Source organism: Esox lucius, chromosome 17 (genome assembly GCF_011004845.1).
Source record: "Esox lucius isolate fEsoLuc1 chromosome 17, fEsoLuc1.pri, whole genome shotgun sequence".
Taxonomy (NCBI): domain Eukaryota; kingdom Metazoa; phylum Chordata; class Actinopteri; order Esociformes; family Esocidae; genus Esox; species Esox lucius.
The window spans coordinates 36026453-36047667 of record NC_047585.1 but is presented as its reverse complement, the minus strand read 5'-3'; the positions used below and the strand labels follow the sequence as shown (position 1 = coordinate 36047667).

Below are 21215 nucleotides of genomic sequence, written 5' to 3'. Positions count from 1 at the left end.
CAGATTGCTAATAACTTCCAAACATAAGCAAAAATTATTGCCATGTTGAAGTCAACCCAAGTCAGAGGATAATACTGACCAAGCCATTATTATGACTGCACAGAGAGCTCCCTTCCTTGTACCCGAGCTGCTACATTATTCCACCACACCCACCAAACAGGGAAATCCTGTGCCAATGAGGTTGGGCCTCTGGTGACTCACTGATCACACTAAACCACATAGTGTCTGTCATTGCACTCTCACTACCTTCACAGACGAATTAGGCTGTTTAATTAAACATGTCTAACTCCACAAACCTTCACAGACAAACTAGGCTGTGTTTAAACAAGTCTAACTCCACTAATCTCCTTCACAGACGAACTAGGCTGTTTAATTAAACATGTCTAACTCCACAAACCTTCACAGACAAACTAGGCTGTGTTTAAACATCTCTAATTCCGCTAATCTCCTGCTAGGTAGCAAAACCATCCAGTTGTTTCTTAAACTTGCTGGATTGTCCTAACCTTCACACTTTTGCCCAAAGAGCTGTTGTAATTGTGTATAAATCCTGCCCATGTAGGTTGCTGTGGAGTGCCGATGCTTGACACAATGCTTGAATAACCTACGTATCTAATGTAATGTAATTAATTCTCAATGTGATAGACCAAGGGAGCCCTGGGTTCCCAAAACCAAGGACAGTGTTTGTCCTCTATAAGCAGCAGGCTGGCAGGAAGTTAGGCAGCCATACAGGCAGGCCCAGCAGCAGGCTGGCAGGAAGTTAGGCAGCCATACAGGCAGGCCCAGCAGGAAGGCTGATTGGCCAGAAACCATAATGGAGTGTGTCTCTGGAGCCACCGCCGAACACACCACAGCAGAGCGGTTCACCTATTTGAAAATCCTCAGAAAGTGTGTTTGTGTACAGTGGGCGGGAAGAACATAAAGTGCATCTCTCTCTGTCTAGTGGTTAAGGTGGGAGGTTAATGGTAGTGAGGGTTAATGGTGGTGGTAGGTTGTTGTTAAGTTTGAGATTAATGGTGGTGGTAGGTTGTTGTTAAGGCTGAGGATAATGGTGGTGGTAGGTTGTTGTTAAGGCTGAGGATAATGGTGGTGGTAGGTTGTTGTTAAGGCTGAGGATAATGGTGGTGGTAGGTTGTTGTTAAGGCTGAGGATAATGGTGGTGGTAGGTTGTTGTTAAGGCTGAGGTTAATGGTGGTGGTAGGTTGTTGTTAAGGCTGAGGTAAATGGTGGTGGTAGGTTGTTGTTAAGGCTGAGGTTAATGGTGGTGGTAGGTTGTTGTTAAGGCTGAGGTTAATGATGGTGGTAGGTTGTTGTTAAGGCTGAGGTTAATGGTGGTGGTAGGTTGTTGTTAAGGCTGAGGTAAATGGTGGTGGTAGGTTGTTGTTAAGGCTGAGGTTAATGGTGGTGGTAGGCTGTTTTTAATAGAGGGTACAGCTCATCTTTCTCTCCTCCACTAACACCATTAACAGCCTGCTCTATAGAGTAATGAAGCATAGAGAAAAACTAAATCTAGCTCAAGGAAATTAACTACCACATTTACGCTGGCCAATGTGAGGCACTTAGCGCTACTTTCCTATTAAAATCTTCTGTCTGATAATTATTGGTTTTATTCCAAATGGTACCCAATTCCCCCACATATAGTAGTATATAAGTCCTGTAACCTTGAGACACGTCTAGCAAGCCTACATGTATCAGCGCCTCAACACTGTGCCGCAAATAATTCATGTAACCCCGAAGACCAGCCTGGCTTGCAAGGCTACTGTCAATATAGTGCAATACAGTACATATATTCTGCCATTTAGGACAGCCATATTGCTATGGTTAGATAAGCAGCCATATCAAATAAGGAAGTCTTCTGCCAACTACAGTGCTGTGTGGAAGCAGTACAGACTGATACAGCTATAATCTGTCAAATCTGGGGCCAAGGAACGACGGCTGCAACGCCATCCACAGTGAAGCCAGCGGAGAACGGAATAGAAAAGCCTAGAGTAGAACTGGGGACTTTCACACAGAAACACAACGTGCAAGAGAACAAACAGGGTCCCAAGGAGCAATTAGGGCAAAGCGGCACATTTTGTGAATGAAGAAAGAGAGAGAAAACTAAGTGAACCCATGTTCTAAATAGGAGCATCATAATGCCAGCCCCAAACCCCTAATAGCTATCGACTGAAACAACATGACAGGAATATGAGAAGCCAGACTTAAAAGGCCCATTTCTTTCCAAAACAACCTGCAGAAAACTAATCTCCTCCGCCAAAATTAACCAGGTTTCTCTATGCATATGAGCATCTAAAAGCCTATTCACCTAACTTCAACATAGTGAGGTACCCCCCATCTGTCCACAGAATTGTGCTTTCTTCATTAAAAATAGTCATTTGTGGCTTGGAGTGCAGTGCTACAGCTGTCCCTTGATTAGTAAATGGAATAGAGCAATGATCTATGAAGTCATTAGGGCTCTAGCGTGGAACTAATTCCAATCCTGGAATGAACCGCTGAACCAAAGACACCAGGAAGGACAAACGCTGGAGAGGGAGTGAGAGAGAGAGAGAGAGAACATGGGAAAAAGGTCATTTTCTACCTTTCTACCAGAGGATGTGTTCTCGATGAGCTGTCAGAAATCATCAGAATAATCGACTCAGTGGTTTGTCTTTCTGTGTGCGTCTGCCTGTCTGATTGTGCGTGCGTGCATTTTTTTTCCCCCATATATGATGTCCTGATGATTATCAGTGTTTTGCCCAGAGTTGTTGATGATAAAAGGTAAAGCCTTTCTAAAGCGAGCCCAGGGATGCTTTCAAAGCCTAGTTAGTAAACTGTGTCAGACTCATTAGTTGTGGGCATGTAGCCACACCTGCCTTAATGGCCCCACAGATGGGAGCAGTTAGACTGGTTAACTAGCTAAACGCTTGCAGGGAAGTGCATGGATAGTTTACTACACACTGTATTGGTTTAACTGTGGCTATTGAACTTGCCCTCTCCATAGACTAGCACAAATCCTGCATGAAAAAGTGGTTGGAATCCTGAACGGTGATTGGCCCAAGCCAAGGGATGTGTAGGCAGTAAGGCATGAGGGGGTGTGGTATACGGCCATCAGGTATCTGTGGTATAATACACCAGTGGAATCCAGAAAGCTGACTGGCTGAGAGTCGAAGTATATGAGATCAGATTGTACAGGTATGACATCACATCACATTTTACTGCTCGAATTGCATTGATCCAATAAGAGATCCCGGGTTTTTATGATGCATTACCAATATACCACAGCTAAATGCTTCATCCAAGCGCTCCGCGATGTGTCATGCATTAAAACAATCTTAGCCGTGGTATATTGACCATATACCACACCTACGTGTGCCTTATTGTTGAATTAAAAAAACCTGGTAGCTTGAGTCATGGATGCTGATTAAACGAAAGCTGTGATATGTCAGACTTCTTCAAGAATGAATCACATTTACTTGTTTACTCTCATAACTTGGTAATCAGTTTGTAAAAACAGCATTGCTCCTCAGGGGTTGTAGTGTTTTAGCAGTGGTGTATTGGCCATATAAAACAACCCTCTCACCTTATTGTTTAAATATGCACTTCCAGTGACTAGGGCCTTCTTATAACAGCAGTGTTGGCCTACGACAGGGTCGTCCAAAACCCATCAGAGCAGGAGCAGTGAATTAGGACCAGTCTTTAAGATCATCTGGACAGATCCTAAAATCAACACTTCTTCCCCCTGACATTCGTTTGGGAAATGGGCACTAGTCCCCTCTGTCCATGACATGCCGGGTCCTTCATCAAGTAATCCGAGACGCCACAGACGATGAATCCCTCTGGGGTCCGCAGTGATCCACTGTTACTAGACAGCCGCGAAATAAACTCAGAAGAGACATGTCTTTGATAAAAGGCGGTTCTGACCCACCGTGCAAGCCCGCAGGTAGGAAACAGCCCATCAGAAACACGTCCTGCACACACCATCACTTAAACCCCCCCCCGAAATTAACCCTTCACCCTCCTGCCAAATGTCTTCGCCGCTCACGCTGATTCAATCAGCCATGTTTTGTCAGAGTGGTTAACCCAGGGAATCTGCTGCTCCCACAACCCAGCAGGTCATACATACAGTAGGATGACATCATCATGACCACACTCAGCAGGGTTAATGGTGATGATACACGAGAGAGCGAGTGTGTGTGTGTGTGTGTGTGAAGTCTCTTACCCTCAATAGGGGATGTCTTCAGTCTGCGGCAGAGCCCCTGCACGTCTCCGTACGTGTTGGTTATCTTGGCGACAGCCTCTGAGCTCCGTAGCTCCATCAGGTCCCGGAGGTCCATCACCGTGATGCCAAAGTCACCCTCCTGGTTGCCATCGGCAACAGAGTTCCCCGGTGGGTGATCCGCGGTGTTGTTGGCCATGTCGTTTTCTGGTTGTTTCTCTCTTCCACTGACGGTCTCTTGGTGCCTTGAAGATCCCAGCTGGAAACTAACAACTGACTTGTAGCCCGGAAATACTACTTAAACATCCAAGTCCTGGAAGCGCTTCAACAGCTAAGTCCTCACTTTGTGCAGACAGGAATTGTGGCTATTGTAGTGGTAGTGTGTGGTGGTCTTTCTGCTTGCCTGGTGTGGTAAATGAACATCCGTGGACAAGCTTCTAGACCCGGGTGTGCATATTACTACTGAAACAGTAGAGACGGGATCGGTTGATCACTTCTGTTCCCCAAAACTGAAAGACAAAGAGACAAAGAAAAGATTTAGAAAACAACAAATCTTTTGTGATTAGGGCGTAGTAAAGAAATGTAGGTTTTGATTTGGCAATGGTCTGTTAGAGCAAAGTTACCATTATCTGTGTAAAAAAGGGCCCAGTACAATCTGAGATGTAGAAAAGGCAAGCAGAATCCAGAAATACAAATGGAATTCAGCCATAATCAAACCACAAAAACCCAGTAGGGAAACAACACAATATATGGAAATGTAATTCCTTTGTCAATGCTTCTTGATCTAAGTTCAAATGGCACCATGCCTCTCTTGAATGAGCGGAATACCAAACAGTGGTTTATTCTGATCCTCTTTTCCCAGAGTTGCCTTTGAAGTGACACATGAACCACGGTCACAAACGGAAAATCTTCCCCTTTTTAGCCGCAGGCCTATGGCCTGAGACCTGAGACAATCCAGCCCGACTCAGTCAGCAAAACGGAAACACGACGGCAAATTGATGCGGCGTAGAGCTGACAGTGTTTGCAAGACGACGGACAAAACGCATTCTCAGCCATCCTGCCGTGTGTACAGACATCCCTAGAACAAACATAAAACGCCTCTGAGAATGAGTGAACAACAGGTAAATAGTCACATTAGTCAGGGGGTTAAGACTGCCAGCAAACCGCTGTTGCAGTGATCAGATACCCATGCTATTAATACAACACAAGCTACAACACATTCATCCACAGGGATCCAAATAAGGGCTGCGTCAACTAATCGATAAAATTGATGATGTCGACAATAAAAAATGCAGAGGCTACACTGGTGGAAAATATTGGTACAATCAAAGTTCTCTAAAGTATTGGAGCACTTTACAGTATATTGAAAACCTAAAGACAACAGTTTGCAGCAGAATGTGAAAAGCTGAACTAACGCCGGGCACCTGAAGAGAGAACACATTGGCAAACCAAGAAAGATGAGAAAGGCGACAGAGATCTCAGCACGATACTTTTAATCAAAAACAAGTGCCACTGCTTTTCAGAGAGCTTGTCTTAGTTTGGCTAAGTGGTTTGAGTTGTGTTTGCAGTGAGAACTTGTTTGTTCTCTCTCATCAAATGCACTGTAGAGTACATAAGGTAACCAATATTTATCCAGAAACTGATTAAAATGCATCCTTAGTCCATCTCCATTAATATGAATATAGTTATGTTCTTCAGGGGCTATATCACCCATTTTGAAAGTTAACTGGTATATGATGTCTCATCATGTCTACTGAATTCCAATGATATATGAAAACGTGTAACAGGTGGTGGACGAGGAGGAAGAGAACATGTATGGTGGTGGAGGGGTCTTGCAGTGGACTACTGCATTTTTATGCCACTGCTGGTATACAAACATTCAATACTGTACAGCTTGCAGAATTCAATATATTCACTGAACTAAATTGTGATTATTATACTTTTTTATTGCAAAATGCATTTACTATCATTTAAAAAAATAAAATACATATGTAACTATATGCCCTGGACGCTGTGTTCTCCATTTTGTTTTTATGTAGTGTCTAATGAATGCTCTTTAGCATATTTATATTGACTGGCACACAATATGATCTGAAAGAATTGTTTGATTTTGAGCAGAGGTGAAATGTTTGAGGAAGGTGTTTGATTTTTACAGCAGAGTCAGGAGTTTTGTGAATGTAGTTTGAAGATTTGGTTCTGTTTTTAAAGTTTTGAGAAAATTGGTGAAGGTTTCAAGAAATGTGAAAAACTGTCACAATAGGTTACTCTGGAAGGATTTGGGAACTGAGGAGACCAATTGCTGTTGTGTGGAAAGTGAAATTTAGGGTTTAGGCTGCTTAACAGTTCGGGGTCTCCTTTGCCATGCCATGCTGTGGTAATACGTGCAGAATGTGGTTTGGCATTGTCTTGCTAAAATAAGCAAGGCCTACCCTGAAACATTTTGTTTGGATGGCATCATATGTTGCTCCAAAACCTGTATATATTGTTCAGCGTTTATGGTGCCATCACAGATGCAAGTCACCCATGGTTGCAAGTCACCCATGCCATGTGCACAAACGCGCCCCCAAACCATCATGGATTCTGGCTTTTGAACGGCCTGCTGATAAGTAGCCCGATGGTCCCTCTCCTTTTCCGCCTGGAAGAAGTGGTGTCCATGATTCCCAAAAATATTTTCTAATGTTGATTCGTCAGACCACAGGACAGTTTTCCACTTCACCTTAGTCCATCTTAAATGAGCTCAGGCGATGAGAAGGCGGCAGCATTTCTGGATCGTGTTTTTATATAGTTTCTTCTTTGCATGGTAGAATTTTAACTTGGATTTGTGGATGCAGCTACATACTGTATTCACAGACCATGGTTATCAGATGTATTCCTGAGCCCATGCAATGATGTCCACTACAGAACTGTGTCTGCTTTTAATGAAGTGGTGCCTGAGGGCCCGAAGATCACGGCCATCCAATATTTAGTTTTCGGGCTGCCCCTTGCGTACATAGATTTCTCCGGATTCTCCTAATCTTTTAATGAAATTATGTACATTAGATGATGAGATCCCCAAACTCTATGCAATTTTAAGTTTTGAGAAACATTATTCTTTAATTGTTGCATTATTTGCCTGCAGTCTTTCAATGATTGGTTAACCCCATCCCATCTTTACTTCTGAAAGAATTATCCTCTCTGGGATGTTCTTTCCTTTTATTGACATTTTGCCAATTAATCTAATTAGTTGTGAGATGTTCCAGGTTTTTTTAGCACTATACTTTTCCAGGCCTTTGGTGCCCCTATCCCAGCTTTTTTGAAATGTGTTTCAAGCATAAAATTCTAAGTGGGCATATATTTTTCAAGAAACAATAACATTTCTCAATTTCAACATTTGATATGTTGTCTTTGTACAATTTTCTATTGAATATAGGGTTGAAATGATTTGCACATCATAGCATTCTGTTTTTCTGTACATTTTATATAGCATCAAATTTTTGGGGGAAATGGGGTTATAAAACAAATAGGTATGAATAAGACACTGATGAAAATAACCACACTTATATTTACGTAGTGATCAATTGATTAAATTGATAACCAAAATAGTTACAAATAATAAAACAATACATTTTGGTGGATGTGTCTGGGAACATTTAAGGGCACTGACTTGTATTCAGCTGGAAGGATGGAATAACTAAGAAGTATAAAGACAAAAGGAGCCTGCCTTCATACAAAAGTATAAAAGAATAGAAGTATTACATTTGCGTAACGTTGCTTTACAGAAACAGTAGTGGCCTACTATGGGCAAGGTCATTGGTTTGACATTCAATTGTCAGACTGAGGCAGGTTATTATGACTGAAGAGGAAAAAGAGGAGACAAAGAGACTACTTTCATATCAGGGATGGGTAGGGAGGTACATATTCGAATACACAAAATTAATTTAGTATTTGAGCACTTTTTGAGTTTTCAATATTGCCCCGCGTTATTTCATGCATATGTATTTTTTTGGGTTGAAATAAATAGGCCTGAATATAATTTTTCTAAATACTCTAATCTCAAATGTTCTACATATGACAATATACCCTGACATTCAAAAAAAAGTATATTTTGATTTAGTTTTACAACATGGGCTCCTTCACACGTTTTTTTTTTTTCCAATGGTCAATCAAAGCGGTAATAGTGTGGTGGGGTCAGGTCAGTCAGAATGACGCAAAATGTAGCCTACTGCTAGCAACTAATTCAAGGAAAGATGGAATACTTACTGAAATAATGTACAGCTATCAGTCGTGTGTAGCCGTAGAAAGTCGCTGTAACAGACCGTATGGATGACTGCGCACTCTCGCTCTCCATAACCACGCTGAATAATACTTTAAGGGGGTAACATTGCTAGGCCACAGGGCCAGAGAGGATTCCAGGACGTGGAGCATAACAACACCAGCAGGCCTGATCAAGTCTTCATCCTCTCCCCGAGCCTTAAGCAGACCACCACGGTTCTCTGTGCCAATAGCTCTGACATCCGAAGCCCATTCACTGTTTTGAAAGGCTGGTCATGGCTCACATCAACACCATCATCCCTGGACAGTCTGGTCACATACCGCCCCAAAATATCAACAGACAACACAATCTTCACAGATTTCTCCTATCTGGACACGAGGGATGGCTGTGAGAATGGTACAAGTATCTGCACCGCCCACCCGGGCGTGTCAGCCAGGGCTTCTACACCAAGAGGATGGCCCTAAAGTGTTGGACTCCAGACACCAAAGTCATGGACTCTCAGGGTCATGTTCCAAATACGACAACATGCCAAGCACAGAAAGCATTACCAGCGATTCATGTCTTTAACCAACTGGACCCGAAGAGCCCTACCCTGTAACAATCTTAACACTGCAGAACGGTCCACCAAGGAGGCCACAGTACTCTAAGGTACTAGCACCGAGGACGCCACGGTACTTTAAGGTGTCAACACCAAGGACACCGCAGTATTCTAATGCCGCGTTTCCACTGGTGCCAAACAAAGGCGTTTTACCCTGAAGTCCAGACTTTTTTCTGTTTCCACTGACACGGACCAGTCAGCCACTAAGCCATGGCTGAGTAGCCTGGCTCTCACTTGGTGCCAAGCCCCAGACTTTAGGACTGAGGGCAGGTTTTGCGGATTGACGTGTTACATGGTGTGAAAACACGGCATGTTGTTCTATTCGAATGGCGATGTGTATCGTTTGCTTTAGGCTTCTCGTAATGGTTTTCATCCGATCTAACAAACAGATCCCTGATAAAATAAAGAAAATAAAGCAATAGTACAGGGAAGCAAAGATTCAGAACGGAAAGAGTTGGAACGACGAAGGTGATACGATGCCATTGACTCAATAGAAAGACGGAGCACTGAGACATAGCCTGAGGAACAAGCATAGCATAGCATAGCATAGCATCATCTTCCGCTTATCCGGGGCCGGGTCGCGGGGGCAGCAGTCTAAGCAGGGATGCCCAGACTTCCCTCTCCCCAGACACTTCCTCCAGCTCTTCCGGGGGGACACCGAGGCGTTCCCAGGCCAGCCGGGAGACATAGTCCCTCCAGCGTGTCCTAGGTCTTCCCCGGGGTCTCTTCCCGGTGGGACGGGACCGGAACACCTTCCCAGGAAGGCGTTCCGGAGGCATCCGAAACAGATGCCCAAGCCACCTCAGCTGACCCCTCTCGATGTGGAGGAACAAAATTACCTCAAAACACTCCCAAATCCAAAAGGTAGATAGTTTTGACAAAATACTTATCAAACTGGTTTAGTTGCAGTGTCACGACTGAGCATAGCGTTATTGTTTATTTTACTACCAGAACAGCATCACCTTTTGTTTTTACTCCTCCCTCCCCACGTGAGCACCTCCTTAAGTCCTCTGTACCAAATGTATAGGGGAAACAGAAAATTCTGGAGCAAACATTAGCATAAATCACTGGTGTAGCCCTGGTACCGGGGTAAAGCTCCAGTAGAAACGCGGCATATGGTTCTAACACCAAGGAGGCCACGCTACTTAGGTACTAATATCGCAGCACCAAGCTGAATCCACAGACCAAATTGGAACTCAACACCAAGCTGAATCCACAGACCAAATTGGAACTCAACACCAAGCTGAATCCACAGACCAAATTCGAGCTCAACACCAAGCTGACAGGATTGTATATACACTACTGGTAACGAACAAACTGAAGGGCTAAAAAGAGGATGAAAAGAAATAACTGAAGATAGTCTGGGTAGCCAATCAGGACGCTCCACTTTCTGCACTGACCATGTACACACAGGTTGGATTTTTCTCACACACAAGCGCGCGCACACACATGCGCACATACACATGCGCTGTTGACGATTATCAATCATGATGCCTAGTCTTATTAGCTATATAGTGATACTGAACTACCCATTTACAGACTGTAGAGGCAGTCCCTGTGCATAGCCCAGCTATTGTCAATCATTATTGTTATTTTAATCTTTTATATATGTGTTTTTACTCTCCATCCCCATCTCTTTCCATTTCTTTTTAATTTGGCATTGTTGTTAAAAGGGCCATAAGTAAGCATTTCATTGTCAGTCTACACATTGTTTATTACACATTGTGACTGGTATGAAGAATGTGATTTGTATGGGAGGTGTTAAGAGAGTCAAATACAGTAGGCTTCTATACAGTACTGTGTGTTGGAACTAATGGAGGACATTATGCTAATGTAGGACCACTCTCTGGATCGCTCCTCAGGGCCGATGTGTGTGTGTGTTTGTCCCACTCCTCTGGGTTCTCCATGACACTAAACACTCCAAATGAAGGTCAGCCTTTGATGCGTGCTGGTGTGATTAGAGCTGAGGTCCTGGAGTGGATTCCTATTCTCAGTCGCACACACGCGCACATGCACACACACACACTCCACAAGCAGCTAATTCATATTGGCAAGGTATATGCAAGTTGGTTTAGTTTATAAGAATCACCTTTATTGTGTGAGCCTGTAGGGAATTCTTTACCCTGGATTGCATTAATATCCTATTCTCTGTTGTCCATCATATTCCCCATCCATGTAGTCCTTCATATTCCCCCTCTATGTAGTCCTTCATATTCCCCCTCTATGTAGTCCTTCATATTCCCCCTCTATGTAGTCCTTCATATTCCCCCTCTATGTAGTCCTTCATATTCCCCCTCTATGTAGTCCTTCATATTCTCTGGAACAAAGAAGATTAACCACCAGAGTCGGTCAACTATCACCCTCATTTAACGTCTTTCTGACATTACTGTAGTCAAACCTCCATTGCCATCTGATCGTGGAGCAGCAGTCTACACAAGCCGGTCACTGAACTAGTTCCTCAGACTGGTCCTCTAAACTGCTTCCCGGTGATATGTGAGGTCCTCCGCATGTTTCCACAGAGAAGCAGTGATCTGGCCTCTACAGTTTCAATGGTGGCATTGTCGACAAGGCTTCTGGCAAAAAAGGATTGCTGATCTGTTCTACAAATGCATTAGCCTGATGTTACTTGCGTGCGTGCGTGCGTGCGTGTAAATGTCAGAGTGAGTAAATGCCACAATGAGCATGCTCTGCACGGTTCCCGAACAACATCTATTGACTTTGGGAAATGTCAGCATACGCCTGGGGGCCAGTGGAGGGCCACTAAATGGCTTCCCAAATTGGCATGGGGCCCAAACAGAGCGGGAGGTTTTAGACAACGTATGGAGAACAACGTGACCTCCATGTCTTCTACCATCCAGCTCTGGATACCTTTCCCATTGTCATAGTGGAGCGCCCCCCCCCCCCCCACCGTCTCTTGCCCCTCCCTCTGAACACCGTAGTTAAAATTGTCTTGAATACACGTTTATCCAAATGATGTAAACATGCCTCTATGCCACATTTGTTGCATTTCCATAAACCACGTGAAGAAATCTTGATCCATCAACTGAGAGAATGCCCAACAGCGGCAGCTACAACCCCGCGACAGAGCCGTGACACATTCCTACGAGGACGGTGGATGCGTATTAGTGTCGATTGATGAAGATCGAGCCACTAATTAAACCAGTCTTATCAAGTCGCGTGCTATATATCCAATAGTCGTTTCATTAGTGAAATCTGCCTAAGTACCGGAGCATCGTCAACACAGGAAAAACCACACGGATGCTGTTGCTTGGTACGATCGTTATGCAAAACAGCACTGTGATGTTATTAATGAGGAATGCAGTAAGCATAGCTAATGTGATAATACAATCTGGTAGGGGAAGGACGGGGAAGGGACAGATGAGGAATGAAAGCATGTGAAAAATGCCCGACGAAGGGAATTATCTAATCATTGACGGGAGTGCGGAAATAGTGACTGACTATCAGTAAATGAATTGATTTACATTGAAACAAACAGTTTCATTGTCCAATGTTCTGCAGTGCACTGACGCTGTTTATATGCAGCACGGGGTTCTCAGAACAACACAAATTGTTCAGGCAACATGACCCGATTAAACACTTCCACACTATAGGGCTACTGTGTATCATATAGCAATGGGAGAGGGACGATGGGTGGGGGCAAAGAGAAGACGAGAATGAAGAAACCCTGGCTAAGTAGATCGACCGGAGCGAGTGAGCACAGCATTAAAATAACCAGGCCAAAGGCTGAGGGTGTCAATCAACTAGTCAAGGGATTCCCTCTGAATGAAGGAGGTGAGAGCAGTATGAATACAAGGCAGGTGGCCAACTAACTCCACTTCCTCACTCATGCAAACAGACACAGCATACATAGGGCCGAGCACCAACAGGAAAAATACACCCTGCAGGAGACAGGAAACAAACTCAATATTCTATTGACACGCTAGCTCTCTCCGAACAAACAACCCACCCATACACTCACATGTTCCCTGCATATCTAGCGCACCAAGACAGTGCTCCACCTAGTTTTTCCACAGCGGAGACGCAGTGCTTGTGTCCAGGACTCGGACTCAAGTACCGATTATTTTTTTTTTAAGCATTGGTGACTTGGACTTGAACTTGGATTTGCTTGAACGACTTAGTAGTTATTTGGTACTCACATCGTACTCAGAGCAGTTCTGTGGTAGTGGGAGGCTGGTGCAGCACAGCCCAAGGCAGCTGGTGAGCTGTGGGGGAGCGCATTCACCGGGCAGGGCAGCAGGCAGGCAGGGCTCCAGCTCAGACCATACACACCAAACAAGCTGATCTTCTCCTCAGCCACATCGGTACCAGGCTTGTGGTTAGCTACGTTTTGCGTGGTTAAGACAAACAAGCTGATCTATGAAATTAAAACGAGTAGCATTGAGTTGAGTAGATATATAATTTTTTTTTTTTCATCAAGCACTAAATGCTGGTAAATGTTGATTAGTATTGGTTTATAGGGCTTTTAGAGTGATTCACTGCTTTAAAAGTAATTTAGTGCAGCTACTTCTTTTTTTCAACAACAATTGTGCTTTACATAATTGATTTCCATCAAATTAATTAATTTCTACTTTCCTGTCTCTTTTACATAGCCTCTACTTCATACATAAGAAACATATGCATGACATATCACAGGGAACCATAGTCATTTTGTTCTATTTCCATATTATTTCATTATTATTTTTTTTATACAACAAAGAGAACATTGTCTACATGCCATATTTCAGTTGACCAGCATCACATTGTTCTATTTTTAATTTGTTCATAATTTTTTTACATTCTGTACCTTCTTTTGAACCATTCATGCATGGCATATCTGTTGACAAGCTTCTGCAGAGAAGTTTTTCCCTTGCATCTAAAGATAACAGGTCTTTAAAATACCGCATCATCTCTGTTGGCAGATTAAACTCATATCTCATTTAAAAAACAGCTTTCAGTTTATCTAAAAACACGCACATCACAGAAGTGAGCTGTGCTGATGACTGACTACAATTGCACAGTGTATGCAAAGGTAGTGTTTTTTGGGCCCAAATCAAATAATATTTGATTTTTTTTTTTAAATACAAATAAAGTTAGGAATCATGTCAGTACCCGTTTTCTCCCCCAGTTGTGCCAAACCTAGTGTGCTATGAAACCCTCATAAAGCACTTAACATTGTTGGGTCAGCAACTTTATCTAAAAACAACTACCAACTTTATCTTGCACATACAGGCTACTCTCTTCAGATCTTTACCCTTGGCTTAGCCACCGAGCATCATGAAAATTCAAATCATCACGCTAAGCTGACATATCTATCAGCACACTACAAAACAACCGATGTTGAAAGATAGATGTTGATTAGATAACATTTGTGATGGCCATCACCGAGTCGAACAATTCCTTGCGGCTGGGTTTGGAAAAAGAATCATGCTGTCTGTCACTGATTAACAGCACAATAACGAAATGGGTGGGACTACAGGAAAACCGATTATCCCATTGGAACATATCGAACAAAGGGTTCATTTAGGCCTCAAACATCACAACTTTGCTTTGATCTAAAAATGTTTAATTAATGTTCAGAATTCATCCAATGGACATTGAACATTTATTGCAAGGCTAGATCTGGTCTGCGGGCCATCAGTTGACTAGCCCAGCAGTTATAAGGGCTACCTTGCTCTCGTAACTAGTAGGTTTTAAAGAGGTTATATTTTAACAGAATAGCTGGGTGGTTGATTAACTCCACACCTCTCGTCTATGCTCAGCAGACCTGTTGTCACTTAAAACTACTGCCACAGCAATTATCACTGCATACCATTCAGGCTACACCAGCAGGCGGATCAAGAGCCCCACTTCGTCAACTCAACGCTGGCATGGAATCATGTCGGGAGAGAGGGAGAGACCCAGTGAGGGGGAGGACGAGAGCGAAAAAGAAGGATAGAAAAACAGGGGGTGGAGGAGGAGGAGGAATGTAGCTAGATGACAAGCCACCAGCAGAAGAGCGAGAGGGTGGAGGGGTATGAAGCTAGATGACAAACTGCAATGAGAGAGAGAGGGGGGGTGTAGGAATAATGAAGCTAGATGACAAACTGCAATGAGAGAAGGTGGAAGAGGAAGCACATACAGTAAGTTAAACATTAAAGAGCAAGACAGGCGTGGGGAGGTTAAATGACAGGTACACTTCCAAAGTTCCTTAAACGTCTTGTCATTTTTTCGTAAGAATCATACGGGCAGTATGAGAAACCTTTCTGATGGCAGTACTGAATTGGTCCATGACTAACTTCAATTCACAGTGAGCAAGACTTCATCCTTCCATGTTACCTTGGAAAGTGATGTGGGACAGTTTACATTTTCCCCTATTTACACAGTTTTTTTTTATATCTATGGGTGAACAGGTCTTGTTCATCCAAATAAAATATAGTGTAAAACCCTGTCTCAATCGGTCTCCCCCTTCTTCTGGTTTTATGTAAAGGTGGTGAATTCTGTAGGTACATCAATCCTTGGTTTTGATGAAAACGCAGAAGCTCCAGGCACGTCATAAAAATCACAGCTCAACCTCATTGTAAAGCAAGGGGTCAAGTAATGACCAGAATTGGACAGCTGAATAGAATGGCTGTAGTAGGTCAGGACAATCAGCGTGTTAGACGTTTGGTATTAATGCATGACAATGTATGCCTCACAAATGGCTCCCCCTGCCCTACATGGTACTCTACTTTTGACCAGGGCCCTATGAGCAAGATAAGGCAGTTGGAATGTAGCCAAAGACTCTCTAGATGAACTTTGTCATTCTGGGCAGAGCACTCGACTGGTTATCAGCTCAGCATCACATGGCGGATGAAATTCATGGGCACTGTGCCTTAGGCTGGATCAGGGTGTGTGCGCGCGTTCGAAAACTATAACCCAAACCCGGAACAAAATGGGCGTATTTGCGCCTCTTGACCCAAACTAGATCAAACTGCTATTAGATCACCTGAAGCACGGACGGATGCATGCACGCACGCACGCACACACGCACACACACACACACACATGTAGGCAACCACAGAATTGACAATGGTACCATACAGGTCTAGGTAGAGCAGAGCAGCAGTGTGGGCTAAGTGAACATCAAGGGCATGTCAAGCTTGTAACGGTAAGACTACAAACTGCCGGCCTCCCAATTCACTGTGGTATTACAGGCCACTTCAATACAAAACGTGTTGTTGAGAGTCTGGTTGGCGGGGAACCAAGTGGCATCGGTACCAGTGAATAAGGTAATTCCATTCCGTATTGACACGGACCTTCCATTCCAGCCTTTCATAAGACAATGTATTGTGTCTAAGAACAGCAATTTCTTTTGACTCTTCCAATTGCTTTTATAAGCGCTTTATAATAGCAATGAGGCACTTCTGGGGTTTGTGGGATATGGCCAGTGTACCACGGCTAAGTGCTGTGTCCAGCCCCTCTTAGTTGTGGTGTGGATAAAAATTGCCTTTAGCCTTGTTATATTGGGCATATAAAGGCCGTATTGCTAATATAAACTGGTTATCAATGCAATTAGAGGAGTGAAAATGTAATGTGTGATGTTATACTCGTGATATATAGTCACATGTATTACGTCTTCCAGCCAATCAGCATTCAATATTCAAGACATATTTTATTATGCATTATATCCTCTGGCAGCCACCACAAAGGAACGCCATAGAACCTTTTATCATCCGCATATCCAACAGCAGTTTTGATACATCTTTCACAATGTAACCATTTGAACCAAAAGTCGTTTTGATTATTGGTGACAAAAATATTAGCTAGGGTGTTAGAACAGAATTTCTGAAATGTCAGTGGAACCGTTGTTTTCTTGTGTATTTAAAATGGCACTCGAGACTATTCATTCCTCCAACCACTAGAAATGGCCGACAGTAAGGCGTGGCAAAAATATGGGTATTGAACCCTATAACACTGCACATGCAGCGGTACAAAACAAGCCTGATGTAGGAAAAAAGCTAATTCACACTAAACTACAAAAATTTTGAAGGTACTGGAGAATATATTTCTGTTGACTCAGTTTATCACAATCAGCTGAAAACACATATTGGGCAATGAACTGGCATCATATTACCGACCAGACTGCTAGCATAAATGTACCGCTTATGACCAATCTATAGTGCCCATGTCATTTGGAAAGCAGAACCATGCAGTCGGAGAGAAGGGACATGGCCAGCAAAACCATCACCCCGGGAGCTGCTCTCAGTAGTAACATGGGGACAGCTAACTTTGTCGGGTCAGTGATGGAGACAGGGAGGCCTCGGGTGGCTGTGCATCATCTAGATGGAGGGGCAGAGGGAGGAGGCAGTCTATCATCTAGATGGAGGGGCAGAGGGAGGAGCACGGAAGAGGCAGTGTATCATCTAGATGGAGGGGCAGAGGGAGGAGCACGGAAGAGGCAGTGTATCATCTAGATTGAGGGGCAGAGGGAGGAGCACGGAGGAATGGTCGATAACACCTAACTACCCCCGATTGCGTATTCTCCTCCACAATTCTGTCTCATGGATGCGTGTGATTCTTTTTCTGGAGGCACATCTGCCCTCAAGGTATAGTGTGTTAATTGCTTGTGACATTAGCTATATGCTCTGCTCTAAGAGGCCATTTGAACTAGGTGAGGGTTTTTTTCCAAACCTAATCCTAACCCAGCTTTAACCATAACACTTATCTTACCTAAAACTTAACCATATTAAATGTCAACATTAATTGGGTGACTTTGGAGAGTGTCAACCAATGACATCGTTTCTGCCTTCGGGGCAGATCTGCCCGCAGAATAAGAATAATGGCTAACTTGCCTCCTGTCTTCTCCTCCTCATTCTCCCCTCACCTGACCTCATCTGCTCAGTATTGACGGGCTGAGATAAATCATTTACAACACAGAGACACACACTCGCCCAATCAATCCGAAAATTAAACAGGAGGGGTGAATAAACCGATTAGCTAGTAGACAACTAGTAGAAAACAAGGGAAGATAGAAACAGAGAGAGTGTGAGAGATGGGGCTGTTGGGACAAAGATCAAAGAGAGAAGAGCTGGTTTTGTATTATAATAAGTTAGATTGGGGAAACAGAGTCAGAGGGATGAGAGGAGTATAAGTCGGAGGGATGAGAGGAGTATAAGTCGGAGGGATGAGAGGAGTATAAGTCGGAGGGATGAGAGGAGTATAAGTCGGAGGGATGAGAGGAGTATAAGTCGGAGGGATGAGAGGAGTATAAGTCGGAGGGATGAGAGGAGTATAAGTCGGAGGGATGAGAGGAGTATAAGTCGGAGGGATGAGAGGAGTATAAGTCGGAGGGATGAGAGTAGAAAGAGTCGGAGGGATGAGAGGGCATTACTGAGATTGAGAGACTAGAGGGATGAGAGATAGAAAGAGAATTAGACTGCACATTAGAAGAAGTCTAAGAAGTTATTATGTTCCAGAGAGACTTCAGATTTTCAATAGGTATTGATTCCCAAGAGCATCACTGTAACTTTTGAAAAGCTCACGTCTTAACCCCTACCTCCAGGTCACAGATAAAGCTTTCACTGAGAGAAACCCCCCCTCAAATCCATTGGGCAATGCTTTTCGTCTAATAAAGTTAATTCTGAGATTTTTCCTGAAATGATAGTAATGGATACATAATCAGCATACATTTACAATATATATCCACTCTATATTCACTCTAGCAAGGAGAAACACTTGCAGGGCCAGAGATACTGTAAGGTGCAACAAATGCTCACAACCGTATTCCATGAAAAAGTGTAAGGGAAAAAGTTGCAATAGACAGCTAACAATGGACAGTGCAATGTTAACGGACAAGGAAATAAAAGATTGAATTTTCCGCATCGAAATGTGTGAGTTGTTGCCTTACTGAATAGTTTCCCAAGACAAGTTGCCGGTCATAATCAGTTGATTGTAGCCTATGCTCACTGGTTACTTCAACCTGGGAATGCACACTGCTGTGGCTATTGATATAAATCCTGCCCATTTTAGCCACCAACCAAAAATGTTTTGGTAACAGAACATGAAATGTAAGGCCAGTGAATTGGAATGTTTATGAAAAGGGCCTTCTGTAATAAGAAAGTGCCAGTAGTCCACAGCTCCTTACCACTCTCTATGGCCCCGCCCCATTGCCACCGCTCCCCACAGACTCTAGAGACCTGAAGATGGGGACAAACCTACCACTAAGGCAGTGGCGCCAAAGCAGTCTGCTATTTTCCACAATGCCCTTCCAACAAGCATTTTACATGGGTAACCGTGGGCGAGGTTCCGCTCATTCATCTCGTGACCTCAGCTTTTGCAGGAGCCTGAGCCACTGGAACGAGTTGCTAGGGTGCAATGACACCTGGGAATCTGTGCGGATGAAAACATACCACCCAGGAGATGCTAGGTCAATATGCACAGTCGGCCCTTAATCAGTTAGCGGCACAGCCAAGACTCAAACCTAGATTGTGGTGGACAGCTTGGTTCTAGAATATATCACCTTACACCGCTGCACCACTCGGAACACGCCTTTCTTTTATCGCAGGCAGCTCCTCGCTCCCTCTCCTTGAGGGGAGACAGCATCCCACTGCTGGCAGGGTCCTGGTTGGTCCCTATTCGGGAGATTAGAAGCTGCTATTGGAGGGGGGAAGTGGAGGACATTCTTCCCTGTATTCTAATGATCCAATCCGATTGCCCCGGGGCAGTGAACGCGACATTGCTGTGTCTCATTGGGATCACACACCCAAAAAAATTGGGCACTTATCATAAGAGGAAGGGTGTTAACTCTGGTGTCCCAGCGAAACCCCCGTCACAGCCACAGAGCCTTAAATGTCCAGGTGCTTCGTGCCTGGCGATGGACCCACAGAGTTCTCTCCTTACTATGCAGTGGTTTGAGTACCTCTGTCGGTGGCAAGGCGCAATTCAGAGACAATTCATTATTATTCACGCACCCCTTCTCCGCTCTCATCCCTTCCCGCTGTGCCGTTTCACCCCTCTATCACTCCCTCTACCCTCTCCCTACTGCCCCCCCCCCATCTCTCCGTCTACCTCCCTCTACCGCTCCCCCGATCCTCTGCAGACACACCTGCCTAGCATACTAAAGCACGGACTGCGCAGCCTTCCCCCAGACAAGTCTGCCCGCCTCTGCTTCTCTCTCTCCTCACCCGTGGAAGCAGACATACTGTACATACCCCCAACCCACACATGCAGAAACACACTGCGCCAAACCCCCTCCCACTAAGCAAACTTGGCTGTGGCCACACCCAGTCGGTGGGGAACTTTGCAGGTTGTACCCGGCAACGCAACACAACACACACTGTTCCTTTATGTGTAAAGGTGCTGCTAGGAATTGACAACATATGGACAGAATAGAAACATATCTACACTGGGTTGACATGTAGTTAGAAACCATAGATGGCGGGAATATAACAAGGGAATACGAGCTGAGACTATATCGTACATCAATGTACTGACAAGCGAAGAAAAACTCAGAATTTTCTTTGCGAAGAGAAAGGGAGGAATAAACAGACAGTGTAGTGTGCTCAAATATCCGGACTTGAGAGACAGAATTAATTAATAATAAACGCATTTAACAAATTAGACACTTGGCTTCACTCCCAATGTCCCTTAGGGAAAGAAGATGTTTCATTTAAACTGTGCTTACACTGCAGCACACAACACGGGCCGAAAATACAGAAGAGAGAGAGGAGGGGATAGAGAGACAGGTAGTGAGGAGTAGAGAAGAGAACAAAAAGGGATATAAGTCAATAACATGTCTTTCATTTGAATCTACTGCTGGCTATGTTCTACATAAAACAATAGTCATGTAGTTGCTACTAAGTACCAATGAAAGGACCCTGTCACACACACACTTTCCTTCTGTCCCCCATCCTCTCTTTTTCTCTCACTCCCCTTGGTCCGTGAAGTGGCAGAAGGAGAAGGCTGGAATGCAAGAGACCACACCCTATCTGCAGTCACATGACCTGCCTGGAAGAGGACATCCTCTACCGCAGAGAAACAGAGAGAGAGAGAGAGAGAGAGAGAGAGAGAGAGAGAGAGAGAGAGAGAGAGAGAGAGAGAGAGAGAGAGAGAGAGGGTAGAGAGAGGGTAGAGAGAGGGGTTTTGGGTTATAGAAAGAAAAAGGGAGAAAGAGAAGAGAGCACAACAGGAGGAGAGAAGATTAAGAAACAGGCAGA

The 21215-nt window shown here is 44.0% G+C and overlaps 1 protein-coding gene across 6 annotated transcripts in view; it reads right to left on the bottom strand.

Annotated features, from left to right (window-relative positions):
* The window catches only part of atp2b4 (ATPase plasma membrane Ca2+ transporting 4), a 109459-nt gene that overhangs the window by 66955 nt on the left and 21289 nt on the right, over nucleotides 1–21215 (bottom strand). For 5 of the 6 annotated variants that reach the window (XM_029114218.2, XM_010880880.5, XM_010880882.5 and 2 more), the window contains exon 2: nucleotides 4196–4701. In XM_029114218.2, the coding sequence (XP_028970051.1) occupies nucleotides 4196–4391 (196 nt within the window). In that variant the 5' untranslated portion in view covers nucleotides 4392–4701. Of the gene's footprint in view, nucleotides 1–4195; nucleotides 4702–13199; nucleotides 13462–21215 lie in introns of those variants that run through there. The other variant, XM_020055512.3, reaches the window with a different exon arrangement.